General features: G+C 43.2%; 1 protein-coding gene across 3 annotated transcripts in view; it reads left to right on the top strand.

Moving 5' to 3' along the window:
• Positions 1-16,527, top strand: part of Fam114a2 (family with sequence similarity 114 member A2) — a 35,439-nt gene that overhangs the window by 8,409 nt on the left and 10,503 nt on the right. For all 3 annotated transcript variants that reach the window (XM_021212568.2, XM_021212567.1, XM_029545898.1), the window contains exons 5-9: positions 1,272-1,360; positions 3,457-3,591; positions 4,055-4,213; positions 5,556-5,679; positions 11,116-11,195. In XM_021212568.2, coding sequence (XP_021068227.1) covers positions 1,272-1,360; positions 3,457-3,591; positions 4,055-4,213; positions 5,556-5,679; positions 11,116-11,195 — 587 coding nt within the window. The remainder of the gene's footprint in view (positions 1-1,271; positions 1,361-3,456; positions 3,592-4,054; positions 4,214-5,555; positions 5,680-11,115; positions 11,196-16,527) is intronic.

The raw sequence follows: 16,527 nt of genomic DNA, 5'->3' as shown, positions 1-16,527 counted from the left end.
TGAAGACAGCTACAGTGTACTTATGTATAATAAATAAATAAATCTTAAAAAAAAAAAAAAAGATTTATTAAAAAAAAAAAAAAAAAAAAAAAAAAGTCCTCCTCTAAGAGATTACTTCAGACTGGGTACTCAAATGATGTGGTAGCACAGTCTGAACTGCATGCTATAGCATGAGGCCCTGACTCCCAGAACCCATGCGAAAGAGCTATACTACTACTGTTGGAAAGGCAGAGAGAGGTAGCTTGTGTGGGACTTGATGGCCACCTAGCCTAGCTTAGTCAGTGAGCTCCAGGTCCCAGTGAGAGAGACCTTCAGAAAAGAGGCTTTCCTAAAGAACATTCAAGGTTAACCTCTGTTCCACATACATGCGCATACATGACATATATGTGTACTACACATGAACACATGATTACACTCCCTTTGCCCCAAAGGTGACCTCTCTCAGGATTTTTGAAGTTAATAAATGGGAAGAGATTGTTTTTGAGACATGAGTACCTGTTCAGTGCAGGTCTGTTTGATGACAACTAATAAGCATCATTTTCTAGGACAAAGTGAGTTGGAGTTTGCTTTTAGCTGTGCAGTTTTATAATTAGATGTTTGGTGAGGTAGTTACGTTTATGCTGTGTAATCAATGGAACACTGTGATACGTACTTCCCTGGATCTAATTGGAATATAAGAATATTTTATTGACTCAAAAGGTTCATGTAACTTTTATCCCTGCTCAGTCGTTTGCCTGTTTTCCCTTACCTAGAAGTTTGTGCCTATGAGATCATTTAGTTTATAGTCTGATTTCATATCAGTCTTTTGTTTTTTCAAGACTTGATTTTATTATTGAAATGAAGTGAATGAAAAAAAAAACCTGCCTACCTTTTTTTTTATTAGATATTTTCTTTATTTAAAACTGCCTACCTTATCTTTCATTGTAATATAACAAATGTTTTAAAATAAATACATAAAGACCTGAGGTCTTGTGTGCATAAACAGTGCCTAATTTTTTTTTTTTTTTTTTAAGATTTTTTCTTATGTATGTACGTACACAGTCTCTATCCTCAGACACACCAGAAGAGGGCATCAATTCCCATTACAGATGGTTGTGAACCACCATGTGGATGCTGGGAATTGAACTCAGGACTTCTGGAAGAGCAGTCAGTGCTCTTAACCGCTGAGTCGTCTCTCCATTCCCGGTGTCTAGTTTTTAAAAAACCACATATTTGTTGTTAAAGCAATGAATGATCCTTTCTTTCACGTTTCTGTACCTTCTCTGTTTCAGGAGAAACAAATGCTGGTGAGAATGGAAGCTTACTAGTGGCTGGACCATTCGGGATGCTCTCGACCATCTCAACAGCTGTGCAGAGCACGGTGAGAAAAAGTACAGGGGCCTGTGCTGTCATGATGGGCTGTGTGCTTGAGCCAGACAAGTGGAGTGTAAGCTGCAGAGCAACAGATTGTCTTAGGGACTGGCAGGTCTTGGCTTCGTATCCTTAGGAAGTGTTTCTGCTTTACAGAATTATTTCTTGGGCCTGGAGAGATGGCACAGCAGTTAAGAGCACTGGCTACTCTTCCAAAGGTCCTGAGTTCAATTCCCAGTAACTACATGATGGCTTACAACCATCTGTAATGGGATCTGATTTCCTCTTCTTGTGATCATGAAAACAGAACATTCACATACATAAAATAAATACATTTTTTTTTTTTTTCGAGACAGGGTTTCTCTGTGTAGCCCTGGCTGTCCTGGAACTCACTCTGTAGACCAGGCTGGCCTTGAACTCAGAAATTCGCCTGCCTCTGCCTCCCAAGTGCTGGGATTAAAGGTGTGTGCCACCACACCCAGCAAATAAATAAATCTTTAAAAAGTTATTTCTCTTGTAACTTCATCTTTTAAGCAGAAGGGACATGTGATGTTTTTTGATGAACACTTGCTAAACTCTAGATGATGAGAATGTTTGAAAAATGATAGGGCTCTTAATTATTATTATTTTTTTACTTTAAACTTTTTTTGCTTGAAACAGGATCTTTAACTTTTTGAAATATGGCATGTAATACAGAACATGACATCACATATGTTTAGATGAATTTCCATGGCTTTCTAACTTTCAACCATAGTAAGAAACCTGTAAGTCCATTGCTTTTCCATCTTGAGGCATGTTTTCTTTCCCCAGCTCAGATAGCCACCATTGGAACTTGTGTTATCATGACTTAGTTTTGACCTGCTCTTCTGCTATGTATAAATGAAGCCATAGATGTACATCTAGTCTCCCACATACCGTGTCTGAATATATCCATGTTGCAGCTTTGCTGTATTCATAGTGTGACTTGGTCACATTTTATATATCCTGCAGTTAGTAAATACCAAGCCAGTTTCCAGTGTAAGCTGTTACAGAGTGTTGCATTGCACACTCTTATACATGTCCTCTAGTTCATCTTGTGTGCGTTTCCCTTGAGTATGAGTTAGCACAGGGAGTAGCACTGTTAGGAGGTGTGCCCTTGTTGGAGTAGCTGTGACCTTGTTGGTGGAAGTATGTCACTATAGGAGTGGGCTTTCAGACCCTTCTAGCCATATGGGAGACAGTCTTCTCCTGGTTGCCTTCTGATTGAGATGTAAAACTCTCAGCTCCTTCTCTAGTGCCATGCCGTCCTGGATGCTGCTACGATTCCCACCTTGATGATAATGGAAGGAACCTTAGAACCTATAAGCCAGCCCTAATTAAATGTTGTCCTTTATATGAGTTGCCTTGGTCATGGTGTCTCCTTACAGCAATGGAAGCTCTAATTAAGATTCTGGGTAATTCCAGCACTTGGGAGGCAGAGGCAGGTGGATTTCTGAGTTCGAGGCCAGCCTGGTCTACAAAGTGAGTTCCAGGACAGCCAGGGCTACACAGAGAAACCCTGTCTCGAAAACCAAAAAAAAAAAAAAAAAGATTCTGGGTAAGGCAGCTGTGGCAGGTTCTGACTCTGCTTCCCCGAATGGTTCTCTGTGTGTGCATTGGGGTGAGCCATGTGTGCTCGCCTCAGCGGCTCTTCAGGCTACCTAGTGCTTGGTATTGTTGGCTGCTGCTACTTTCTTTTCCTGCTGGTACTGGGATTGAGTTTAAGGCCTCACACATGCCAGACAAATACACTGCCACTAAACTAGCAATACATCCCACTGCCTTTTAAACTAAACTAGCAGTACATCCCACTGCCTTTTAAACTAAACTAGCAGTACATCCCCACTGCCTTTTACCTTTGTTTTGAAGAGGGTTCTTACCATTCTTACCGTTTGCTCAAACAGGCCTGGAGTTTACCAGATGTGCCTTTGCCATACTTGAACGTTCTCCTCCCTGAGCCTCCAGAGTAGCTGGGACTGCAGGCCTACATCAGCAGCTCCACACTATATAGCTATTCCTGAACTGTCAATTAGTTGTAATGGAGGTTTGTGGAAATCCGTTTTAATGGAATTTTTTTGGCTTTCCTAGGGCAAGAGCGTTATCAGTGGGGGGTTGGATGCCTTGGAATTCATTGGGAAGAAGACAATGGATGTCATAGCAGAAGGGGATCCTGGATTTAAAAGAACCAAGGGCCTGATGAATCGGACTTCTACGCTGTCTCAGGTTCTGTTTCCTTCACCTATGCTCTTCCTATGTTTGTGTTTTGATTTGATTTTTGCTGATGTCAACTTGGAAACCTTGACAGTGTTACTTTCTTTGGGATCCTTTGTGGTTGTGGGATGGGCAGTGAGCCCCGGTGCATAGAGGAGTTCTAGCTGTTTGTCTCTCCATTTCCCTTTGAGATGCTAAGCCCTGTCAGAGCTGTTAGATTAATTGTTAGATTAATGTTTACATCTCCCCCTCCCTCAAGCCCCCGCTCCCCAGGACAGCACCTGATGTCGTGGATCAGATTCTGTGTGGTAACTTCTTCCTGCTGTGCCCGAGCTTCTTGGATTTGGACTGTGATGCCAGGATTGAAGGGGCCATGCTCTGAGTGGAGCCTGAGCATCTGTGCTCCTTCTGCTCTTTAAACTCACTCTCGAGCTCTCATTACGTGGTGCAGTACAACGCTTCAATCTCTTTTTAGGTTTTACGAGAGGCAAAGGATAAAGAAGAGCAGTGGCCTTCCAATGAGGTAACCATGGAAACAGACAAGAAAACTCATTATGGGCTACTCTTTGACGAGTTTCAAGGCCTTTCTCATCTAGAAGCTCTGGAGATGCTTTCCCGAGAAAGTGAAATAAAGGTAATTCCCAACTTCAGAGGCTTTTCTTTGGTGCACTCGGAAGGTGAGGCGGTTTTGGTGGAGGCATGAGAGTTTGGAAGTATCTTCCACAGCAGGCAGAAACCAATGTATGAGTAAAGTGATGGGAAGGATCAAGGGTGATTGTCCTAATTACACAGAAAGGACAGGGTTAAAGAGCTTTTAACATGCTTGTCATTTTCCATGGTCTGTCTGTCTGTCTGTCTCTCTCTCTCTCTCTCTTTTCTTTTCTTTCCTTTCCTTTCTTTTCTTTTTTTTTTCTTTTTTCTTTTTTCTTTTTTCTTTTTTCTTTTTTCTTTTTTCTTTTCTTTCTTTTCCTGAGGTCTCTTTGGCTTTAGCTGCCAGAAACCTTACTGACAGTCTGCCAATTTGCATACAGTTAGCTGTTTGCTTTTAGTTGGCTCAGGGATTTTTGTTGTTACTGCTTGTTTGGTTTTTTGTATTAAGATTTGTTTTATATTGAGGCGGACCTCACTATGTAGCCCTAACTGGCCTGGATCTTGCTGTGTAGACTAGGCTGGCCTCAAACTCACTGAGATCTGCTGTCAACCTTCTGAGTGGTGGGGTTAAAGGGGACATCATCATACCTGATTAAGGATTTTTTTTTTATTACTCATGTGTGTGTGTATGCCATACACTGTAGGAACCCATGGATGCCAGGAGAGGATACCAGAGGTAGTAGGTGGTAGTGAGCATCCTGGTGTGGGTGCTGAGATCTGAACTCAGGACCTCTGGAAGAGAAGCAAGCACTCTTAGCTTCTGAGCCTTCTCTCCAGCCCAGTTCGAGACCAGTTCATTTCTCCTTATTTCTAAGCTGCTGTTAAGCACTAATAGTTTCCAGCTATCTGTTACATTAGAAAGTACAGATTCTCCCACCTTTCTGTAGAAATTCGATTCTTGAGTTAAATTTTTTTTTAATGATTTATTCTTTGGTGTTTTGCTTGCATGTATATTTGAGGAGGCTATCAGATCCTCTGGGACTGGAGTTATAGACAGTTGTGAGTTGCCCTGTGGGTACTAGGAATCGAACCCAGGTCCTCCGCAAGAGCAGTTGGTGCTCTTCAACTCTGAGCCGTCTCTCCAGCTCAGGATTAAAATGTTAAGGAATGGGAGTTAGCCATGATAGCACAAGCCTATGATTGGAGTTCTCGGGAGGCTGAGGTAGGAGACTTGAGAGTTCAAGACTAGTGTGGGCCACATAGTGTGCCACTGCTCCCCTTCCCCACCCAGAAACACTGACTGGTTAGTTTATAATTCATATTTGACCTACTTCTCTACTTGAGATTTTTTTCCAACAAATTTTAATTGTCTCATACCCATTTAGGTGAAATCTATCCTTAGTTCTCTGAGTGGAGAAGAACTACAGACAACTAGACTTGAGCTAGAGCAGCTCAAAGAAGCGTTTTCCCTAGCCGAGTTCTGTGAGGAAGAGGAGGAGGAGAGACAAGGTAATACAGGGTTCTGCAGCCAGTGGGCGTCCCCCTGTGCACTCTGTCATGGCTCTCCATGCTTTCCTCACACCCTTGCCTGAGGGCCCTGCCACTTTTCTAAGCATAATCTGCAGCATGTCGCTGCTTACCATTTCTGCTAGAGAGCCACTATGTTGGCTTTCATTTGCCCGGTGGTCACTGTTAGCCTCTGTATGCGGTTAGACGCTTCATCTGTGCCTACCCCGCTTCTGTAACCCTTGATCCCATCTTGAAGCTTGCAAGTTGTTATCCAGAAGGTGGTGATCCTTGGTCTTTTTCGTGTTTACAACCTACATCTGGATGTTTTAGAAAATGTAAATGTTGAAACTACTTAGTTTTGCAAAATTGTTGAGAAATATGATTTATGGGTGTTGTGTATTGTAATATAGGTGCATTGTAATACAGGTAATTGCAACTATCCTTTAAGAAATAACCATCTGGGCCGGGCATTGGTGGCGCACGCCTTTAATCCCAGCACTTGGGAGGCAGAGGCAGGCGGATTTCTGAGTTCAAGGCCACCCTGGTCTACAGAGTGAGTTCCAGGACAGCCAGGGCTACACAGAGAAACCCTGTCTCGAATAACAAAACAAAACAAAACAAAAAAAGAAATAACCATCTGTTTTTTTTTTTTTCCTGTAGTACTAAAAATTATTCAGTATGGTCTAGTGAGATGACTCAGTGGTTTGAATGCTTGCCGTGTAAGTGTAGGGACTGAGTTTGAGTCTCCAGAACTCATGTGAATGCTGGGCATGTGTTGTACCATGACCAAGGCATACTTACAAAAGAAAGTATTTAGTTGGGGCTGGCTTACAGTTTCAGAGGTTTAGTCCATTATCAGCATAGTGCGAAGTATTGCAGCATGCAGGCTGACATGGTGCGGGAGGAGCCAAGAGTTCTACATCTTGATCCACAGGCAGCAGAAGGGCCATAGCTTGAACACAGGAGACCTCAAAGCCTGCCTCCAGTGACACACTTCCTCCAACAAGGACACACCTACTTAAACAAAGTCACACCTTCTAATTGTGCCTCCCTATGGGCCATGCATTCAAACACATGAGTCTGTAGTGGAGGGCGTTCATATTTAAACCACCACAGTGTGCACAGTGTGGTAGAGGACTTCTATAATCTCTGCACCCTTACAGGGAGATGGCATGCAGAGACAGCAGAATTCCCGGAAGCTTGCAGGCCAGTTAGACTGGTATGCTGCAGTGAGCAACAGAGACACCCATCTTAAACCAAGAGAAGGGCAAGGACTCACACCCAATGTATCTTCTGACTTCTACACATGTGTGTCCCTGTCCCCCTCTTTCTTCCTCCCTTCCCCTTTCCTCCACTTCTCCCCCTTCTTCTTTGGCTGGCATGCTCGATCACACACACACACACATACACACACACACACACACACACACACACACACACGATTATTAAGGGGTAATTATTATTTGAAAAGTCACTAAAATGCATCTAGCCTTTGCAATAATGCATCCTTGCATGGTTAGATATTGTCCAGCTTAAACATCCTGTCTTAACAGTCTAATTGTAAAACTGAGTAAGAGAATCTCTTTCATTAAGCTAGCAGTTAGACATGTCACAAAGATATAAAACAATGACATTGTTCTCAATAATTTTTCCTTTTTTGGAAGATATATTTTTCCTTAAAATTTTATTTCATTGGGGTCTGCAATGTAGTTCAGTGTGTAGAGTGCTTGCCTGTACATGTGAACCTCTGGGTTCAGTCCCCCCATTCACATAAAGTTGGGCATGGAGGCAAGATCTTCTGTTCATTAGCCCTGTTTCAAAAAAAGTTTGTTTTATTAACAAGTAGTGGGGTTGTTACCATTTTGTGCATGCATGTGGTGTGTGTGTGTGTGTGGTGTGTGTGTGTGTGTGTGTGTGTGTGTGTTGGGGGGTGGTTCGTGCCCATATGTACATGTTCTTGTTGAGGCCAGAGGATGATGTTGGGTGCCTTCCTCTATTGTTTTCCATCTCTCAATGAGTCTGGAGCTCCAGACTCTTCTAGGCTGGCCGGCCAGTGAGCTCCCAGTATCCTTCTGGCCCTGCCTTCCAGCATTGGCAGTACAGACACACGCTGCCATGCCTGGCTCTTGTGTGAGTGCTGCAGATCTGAGCATAAGTCATCATCCCACAGCAAGCACTTTACTCATGAAGCCATCTTTCCAGCCTGGGCTTACTACTATTACCTTTTGTTCCTTCTTTTTAAAATGGAAAATAGATTCTTTTCTTATACAATATATCCTGATTACAGTGCAGTTATTATTTTAAATGAATAATACTTTAGACATTTAATTTTTATTTTAAATATGTATAACTTGCATTTCAAATAAAAGCTCCTGGGAGGCCACAGTATTTCATGGTTTGAGAATTTCTAGATTAATTATGCCAACCGGCTGTGCACTAAAAGCCCTCTGCCATTGCCTTTTAGAGCTGTGTGTTCTTGTTTCCTTCCAGGGGCGTGTTTATTTTTTACTTCTGTTGAGTGTGGGAAGCTTGCCTCAGACAGCTCTCAGTCTCACTTGATTTTTCTCATTTCTCATCTACTGTGAGTGGGAAGCCAAATAACTTAATTTATGAGAGCAAAGCAAAGATCCTCTGGGACGGGGTTTGAGGGCCTTTTCCGTGAGAGAAAAACAGAAATTGAGTATTGGTGTTACTTAAGACAGGGATGTTTTCTGTTCCAAGAAGTCAAGCTGGCTTCATCTGTAATGTCTCGCTAATGACAATTTATGTGAAGGTTTAGCTCTTGATTAGAAATGGTTTTGAATATGCGTCCTAAAAACTGTCTGGAGATCCTGAGACACTAGTGCCCCAAGTGATAGTTTGAAGTTAGACTTGGCTTCCATGAAGACCTGCCTCTCACCAAGCTGTGCAACCTCTAGAAGAGGCTCAGCACAGAGCCTTTGTTTCATCTTGGTTAGAAGATGATCTACTTCCTCTGGTGGTGTTATGAGGAGTTAATTAAATATATTTATTGTTGGGCATATAGTAGCTGCCTAACAAGTGCTCACTGTCATTGTCACTATTTAGAAAATATAAGTAAAAAGCTTCATTTGAAAAGTCTCAGCAGGAAACCAATAAAACAGTTTTGGTTTTGTGAGAGGCAGGTTCTTCCTTTGTTCCTAAGCAGGCTAAGGCAGAACAGTTCCTATTCATTTGTCAACCTAGTTTAGGTTATTTGTACATGGAGCAATTAACTGTATTTCTTCAATTTTGTCAACATCTGGGCTTTGCACAGTAATTAGAAATCATTATGTATGTATGTATGTATGTATTTATTTATTTTACTGTTCTGAGGGCTTCAAGTTTTCTGAACAGATGGAACAGTCTGTGATATTCCTTCTTACCTTTGCTAGGAATGAAGCCTTTGAAAACATGGTGATGTGTAGTCCTCCTGCCCTGCCCTACCCTGCCCTGCCCTGCCCTGCCCTGCCCTGCCCTGCCCTGCCCCAGCTCTCCTCTGTGATTCTCTTGCCTGCTGTGTCTTTCTGATTTTGGTGGGAAATGCACCAGTGACTTGGTAGTTAATTGTATGTCACTGATGCTGTTAAGACAGAAACTTGGGAATAGCAGGAGGAGAGAGTGCAGAGCTCAGCTCGGGATGTCTTCATTCCCGTGGACCCCTGCGTTTTCTGGACTTCATTTCAGAGTCCTCTACCCACAGCTCCCTCACCCCTCCACCCCACTCTTAAGCAGTAGTACCATGCTTCCTTTCCACCCATGCATCTAGACAAGCACTCAGCATTGCACTACACACCCAGCAACTACTTCTGTTCCAATGCAGCAACTGTTTGTATAGTCAGTTCTGGGTAGCAGAACTTGACAGCAATTTGCCAAATATTTTTTTCATCACTACATTTGATAGTAATAGCTTTTTGATCACTTAGACATAATATATTTGAATACTTATAAATTTAATATATACACTACCATAATGTTCTGTTACTAATAACCCAAAATATGCCTCAGGGTAGAGTTGTTAGGTGTAGTAAGCATAGATTCCTGTTCTTTCCTCTGTGCCACTGGTTTTTTGTGAATTCTTTGACGCACCTGTGCCCAGGCGGATGCAGAGCCCCCTTATGCCCAGTCACACTCAGTTGGGAAGACCAAATGAGTATGGAGGTTTTGTGTCCTTTCATGGTAGGTTGAGGCTGGGAGTTGTTTACTGGAATTAATGTGAGTGAAGGCTGTATCAGTGAGAACAGCTTTCCCCAAAGCCCATCACACTGGGGATCAGTAAATCACTTTTATTCTCTGCCTTAACTATCAAGAGAGAGAGAGAGAGAGAGAGAGAGAGAGAGAGAGAGAGAGAGAGAGAGAGAGAGCAGAAGTACAGTTGAAGGAAAAGAACCAAGATGGCTTCCCTGGAATTCCGCTGGGGATGTTTCTGGGGAAGTAGCAGGCGTAACAGGGAACTAATTTGCTCTCATGTAGCATGGACTTAGGATTAAGAAATACTCTTACAGATATTCATGCTCAAAGATTTTTATGGTTTAAGATTTATCTTCTGTACCACTCAGCCGGGGCCAGTGGGCAGGATGTAGATGAGAAAGAGAGAAGGCATTGTTATCTGTTTAGATGCCTCGTTGGCTGTGATCATGGCCCCCATTTGCTTGCATGCTTTGTGTCTCCTTATCCTACTGAGGGATTGCTGTAACAAACACCATGACTGGAAGCAACTCGGGGAGGAAAGGGTTTATTTTGCTTACACTTTCAGGTAACAGTTCAATGCTGAAGGAACTAAGGCGAGAACTCAAACAGGGAAGAAATCTAGAGGTAGCAGCTAATGCAGAGGCCATGGGCAAGTGTTGCTTATCGGCTTGTTCCTCATAGCTTGCTCAGCCTGATTTCTTAAAGAGCCCAAGCCCAGCCCAGGGGTTGGTTGGTACTGCCCACAATTGGCTGGGCCCTTCTCCATCAATCACTAATTGTTGACAGTCTTGCTTACATATGATCTTATGGAAACATTTTCTCAGTTGAGGTTCCTTTCTCTCGGATGACTCAGCTTGGATTAAGTTGACTTAAAACTAGACAGCACAGCATTCTTCTTCTTCTTCTTCTTCTTCTTCTTCTTCTTCTTCTTCTTCTTCTTCTTCTTCTTCTTCTTCTTCTTCTTCTTCTTCTTCTTCTTCTTCTTCTTCTTCTTCTTCTTCTTCTTCTTCTTTAAAGATTTCTTTATTTATTGTGTGTAAGTACACTGTAGCTGTCTTCAGGCACCCCAGAAGAGGGCATCAGATCTCATTAGGAATGGTTGTGAGCCACCATGTGGTTGTTGGGATTTGAACTCAGGACCTTCAGAAGAACAGTCAGTGTTCTTCACTGCTGAGCCATCTCTCCAGCCCCCAGCACAGCATTCTTGACAGCCTTTCTTGAATGTTTTATGTGGCTCTTGGTTCTTAGGGGATGAAGATTTTACCAAGGAGATAACAGATCTGTTTGCTCAGCTTCACGTCTCTTCCCGACCAGAGAAGCTTGCCAAGGTAAGTTACTCCCTTATGGGGATTTCCATTACTTCATTTATAATATTTTAATGGGTAGTCAAGTGTGGTGGCACATGCCTGTGATCCCACCACTTAGGAGGCTGAAGGCAGGGGAATTGCAAGTTCAAAGCCAACTTGGGCTATATAGCAAGAGCTTGTCTTAACCTCCCGGCAACACATACATATAATGAGCATAAGATTATAATTTTCTGGCCAATGGGATTGCCAGCATGGAGGAAGTATTCTTCTTGATTGTTCTAGAAAAGGATTCCACAAAATTTCCCTGCCTACTATTCTCTTGGTCAGTGTGCAGAGCTCATGTCTGTCCTCCCAGCATGTGTCCCATCCTGACCTGTTTTTTAGAATATTTTGTTTGAATGCTTCATTGAGCCTGTAGAGTTGGTCGTTTAAAGTTGGCAGTACTGACTAACCTTTACGGGATCAGAGATGGTGAGGATGGGTCCTGCCTGCACAGGGCTGCAGCTTGGCATTGCTGTGACTAGACAGTGACTGACGGTGACTCTGCTGGTGATCATTTAAAATTTGGGAATGAGAGTCCCATGGCTGAGCCGTGGTGGTGATGTTGAGATGTCATGTGTTTGGAATGAGTCTTGTCAGAGCTCAGAGGAGCTGACAAGATGGCAGTCTGTAAAGCCCTTCAGAGGCTTTACATACATTCCATACATACATTCCACTGTCTGCTCATGAGATACTGTTTGTTGTCATGCACTGCTCCCTGCCTCTGTATCCACCTTTCCCAACTCCAGCAATTCCAGCAGCTGTTAGCAGCAGGCAGGCATGGTTGTCTGGCCATGAGAGCTGCTGGCTGTGTGGAGTCAACACAGCCATCTTCTCTCCAAGCAGGTAAGGCTTGAGAGACACTGGCCTGGGGCAGATGGTGCCTTCCCCAGTGAAGCCTTGCAGGCTGTGCTCAGCAGCTGCCTCGAGAACTCAGCTCCTGACAACTTTATATCCCTGTGACTGAAACTCCTGTCACCACAGCTCAAGGGAGGAAAGTCTTACTTTAGCTCACATTTTCAGAGGATCTTAGTCTACCATAGTGGGGAGGGCATGGCAATTCAGCCCTGACTGGATGGTGCCAGGAGTGCGTGCGTGCGAGGCAGTGGTTGTTCCCATAGCAGTAGAGGATGGTCTGGGCCACACCCTTCAGAGTCTCCTCACCCCAGGGACACTGTAGGCCCCACCTCTTAAGGGCTTTACAGACTGCCATCATAGTGCCACCAGCTAGAAACTGTGTCCCAAATATGAGCTCTTAGGGGTCATTTCACATCCAAAACATGCCATTGCTTATGGCATTTTGGAAACATCAAACTGAGAAAAAAGTTGTAAAAACAGTACTAACAGCATTGGATGCACTCACTAGTGCTGGCGTGCTGCTTCTATTGTCTAACCACGTGCACCGCGCTGACCCTCACTGTTTGAGAATAACCACAGTACAATTGTCACTTCAGCATATTTAACATTGACAGCAGACTTTGACTTTGTCTGTTCTCCACATTTGTCCACTGATCTGTTTCTAGCTGGCAAAGAAATAGGGCCTAGGACATTAACACAGGCTTTTGAAACCTCAAAACCCACCTCCTTTGACACTCTCTCCAAAAAGGCCACACCTCCTAACCTTTTAATTCCCTGACTAAGCATTCAAATGTGGGAGCCTGTGGGAGCCATTGTCATTCAGACCGTCCCACTCACTCACCTGGAGCCCATGGGATTGAACTATCCTAACTTGTCTAGTTTAGACTCCTTTAATCTGTAGTAGTTCCTCAGCCCTTAGCTTTCATGGTTTATATCTTTTTGAAAAACACAACTGTCCCTTCCCCCATTCTAAGAGTAAAACATTCCCTGTCTGCTACCTGTACTGGGGGTTTGTTTGTCTAAGGGTTTCTCTCTTTTATTAGGTTGTACATTCCTAGGGCCAAAATCCTGTGTAAGTGATAGCTCGTCACATCTGCAGCTGTGAGATGTTTGTCTGTTTCTTATTGGTGATGTGTTGTACAATTCTCCGTAGAGTGATGATTTGTTTCCCTTTGCTGCTGCTAAGTGCTGTGACGACTGGTAAAGCTCCTACGACGGTCTTCCTACTCCCACTCCTCATAGTTTCCTTTAATTTTTTTTTTTTTTTTTGGGGGGGGGTCGGGTACTGGGGATTCTTCCTTAAATTTAGCATGTTATGAGTCTTATGAGACATGTCGCCCAGGTTGGCTTTGAACTCCCCCTGTAGCTGAGGGAGACTTTGAACTCCTGATCCCCTTGCCTCCACCTCCCCAGTGCTGGGAAAGGGGCATATGTTACCATCCTGGTTTATGCAGTGCCAAGGACAGAGCCCAGGGCCTTGTGCATACCAGGCACTCCTACCAACTGAGCTTTGTTTCCAGCCCTTCTGGTCTTGATTCACATACACTGGTCCTTACTGTGAAAACAATAAAACATTTGTCTTCTAACTTGTTTATATTCTATACTCTTGTCTTGTTAATCTAATACACTCCAATTATCCCTGTCTCTGCACTTCGATATAATCCACTGTTTGTTTTTGTGTGTGTTACATATTCATGTGTACATAGAGGTCATAGGTTGAAGTCAGTTGTCTTCTAGTCATTTTCCCATTTTATTTTTTGAGATAAGGTCTTTTGCTTACTTATCTGGCTAGCTGGATACCAGGGAAATCCTCTAGTCTCTAACTCACTAATGCTGGGATTAAGGCAGCTGGCTGTTTGCCAACTTCATCATCTCTCTATCTCCTTCTGTTTACTTTTTTTTTTTTTTTTTTTTTTTTTTTGAAAAAGAGAGGTTACTATTTAAGTAATGTGAAGGTTTTCTTTTTCAGTATTAGATTGGATTGTTCTTGCAGGCTCTTTGGGAGTAGAACTATTCTGAAGAGGAAAGAACCCTGAAACAAATGAATACCAGGTTTTCTTCAGCTCACTCATGTTGTAACCTTGGTTACAGCATTACTCATAGCACTTAAAGGCTCAAGTCCAGTGCCTTAACTGTAGTCTAGTTGGAATGACCAGGGTCATTTGTGATCTCTGTTGCCTGGCTCCATTTTTATTTTAAGTTTAATTAATGTAATTTTTTTGTTTTTGTTTTTTGAGAAAGGTTTCTCTGTGTGGCCCTAGCTGTTTTTGAACTGGCCTGGAACTCAGAGCCTCCCAAGTGCTGGGATTTAAGGTGTGTGCCACTACTGTCCAGCTCAATGCATTTTTTTGTTTGTATAAAATTAATTAAGTGGATTCCTTTATTCAAGGGCAGTTATTTTCTGTTACCATGATAAACACATGACCAAAAGCAACTCAGGAAAGAAAGCCTTTATTTCTTCTTACAACCCTCAAGTTGCAGATCATCACTAAGGGAAGACATGGTAGGAACCTGGAGGCAAGAATTCATTTAAGACATCCAGGAGGAGCATCGTTAATTGGCTTATTCCTCCTGCTCCCGCTCAGCCTGCTTTATTATTTATACAACTTGGAACCACTGGCCTAGGGGTGGTACCAATGGAAGTGAACTGGGCCCTCCCATGTCAATCATTAGTCAAGACAATTCCTTCAACTACTTACAGTCATATGGAAGCATTTTTTCAGTTAAGAGTCCTTCTTCCCAGATATGTAGTTTTGTGTCTAGTTGACAAAAACCAATTAGCACAGGTAATGGAGTTCTTCTACAAATAATAAAAACCCAAGTGGAGTGGTATAAAAAGAGAGGACGCAGTAGTCAGTAGGAGCAGTGTTGCCTCTGGGGTGGCTCTGAGAGGAGCCTGTACCTCTGGGCTCTGCTTTTTTCCCATGGCTTTGATCTTAGCAGGCTTTTGTACATGACTTTAAGGGAATGCTAACGGCTTTGGGTTGATGGCTTTCCTTTCTTAGCAATTTTACTGAGACTCAGGGTTTTAGATTCCAGAAGAATCTAAAACCCAAACCAGTATGCTACAAAGAAAGGAGATAAAGCAGTTGTGAAACACACATGCCAGGGACTCGGTATGCAAGCCAGATGGGCGCTGTCCTTTAGTACGTGACCTACTTAGGAGACTAACAGTTGATTTCAGTATCTTCTGTAAGCCCTGGATTTTGGTGGTATTCTGGGATTGTGGCAATTCAGAGGAAGGTTGTTGAGGTAACTTGTCTTCAGAAATTATGTGGAGAGGATGCTTTAGGTGAAGGGCTGGGAGGAAAAGGTGCAGTTACAGGTCATCTTATTGAACCACACTGTGAAAAATGAGATTAAAAGGTGCTTAGATCATGTGAAGGAACATGGGCTAGTTGATAGGGCACCCATGACCAAAAGGGATTTGTTAATTACTGTTCTTTGGCTGTGACAAAACACCATGACCAACTAAAAGGAAGCATTTAAATTGTGACTTGCTTACTTACACTCTTAGAGTTAGTCCATGACCATCATGATGGGGAGTATGGTGACAGGCAGGCAGGCAGCATGGGACTGCACACGTGTACAGGCGCACACACACACCAGCCACACAGTGGGCCTGGTGTGGGCTTTTGAAAGCCCACCCTCAGTGACACATCTTTTCCAGCAAGGCCATATTTCCTAGTCCTTCCCAAACAGCTCCACCAACTACTGACTAAGTGCCACAGATGGGCCTCACTTGGGTCCCCGATCTGCTTGGAATGGGGTCTCTTGGTTGCAGGTGAGCGAGGAGTCGGTGAATGAGTGACAGACAGTCCACATGAGAGAGGGTGTAGAACTGAATGCATTCTCACAAAGTGAACACCAGTGTTATAAAGTACAGAGAACAAAGGAGTAGGATGTCACAGTAGGCAAAGTACATTGAAGTTACTTGACACAAAACAGAGGAATGACTTCAAAGGGACTTACAGGAGCCAGGTAATGTTTACAGTTAAGATAAAGCAGTTCTGCCTAGGGTCAGCTAAAGACAGGTAAGGATTTCACACCCTAGTCACAATTTGTGCTTTTCCTTTGAGCTTTGTGAAAGCTAGCACTAGGGGGTTCTGCACTAGCAGACCTTCTCATGAATAATGCAATACCACAACACTCCCCCCCCCCCCTTATTTCCTAGGCCTTGGTAAATACTGAATTCCCAGCTCCTGGCTTTAAGGAATTTTTAGGACTTTGGAACACTGGTGAGAACTTTACCTATGGTAAAAAATCAATCTTTAGAGACATTAATAATACTGAGAGAGAGCATACACTATACTAACATGCGGATAGGGTTCATGTATATAGATTATTGGAAATGCCAGGACTCCAGGAGGCTGAGTCTCCTTGAGACACTTTTTCCTCAGGACTCCTCCAGGTTTTTAGACCTGATGTGAGTCACTACTAGAGTGGGTGTGGCAAC

This window comes from Mus pahari, chromosome 14 (genome assembly GCF_900095145.1).
Source record: "Mus pahari chromosome 14, PAHARI_EIJ_v1.1, whole genome shotgun sequence".
Taxonomy (NCBI): domain Eukaryota; kingdom Metazoa; phylum Chordata; class Mammalia; order Rodentia; family Muridae; genus Mus; species Mus pahari.
Note: the sequence above shows the minus strand (reverse complement) of the source record. Positions and strands in the feature narration are given on the sequence as shown.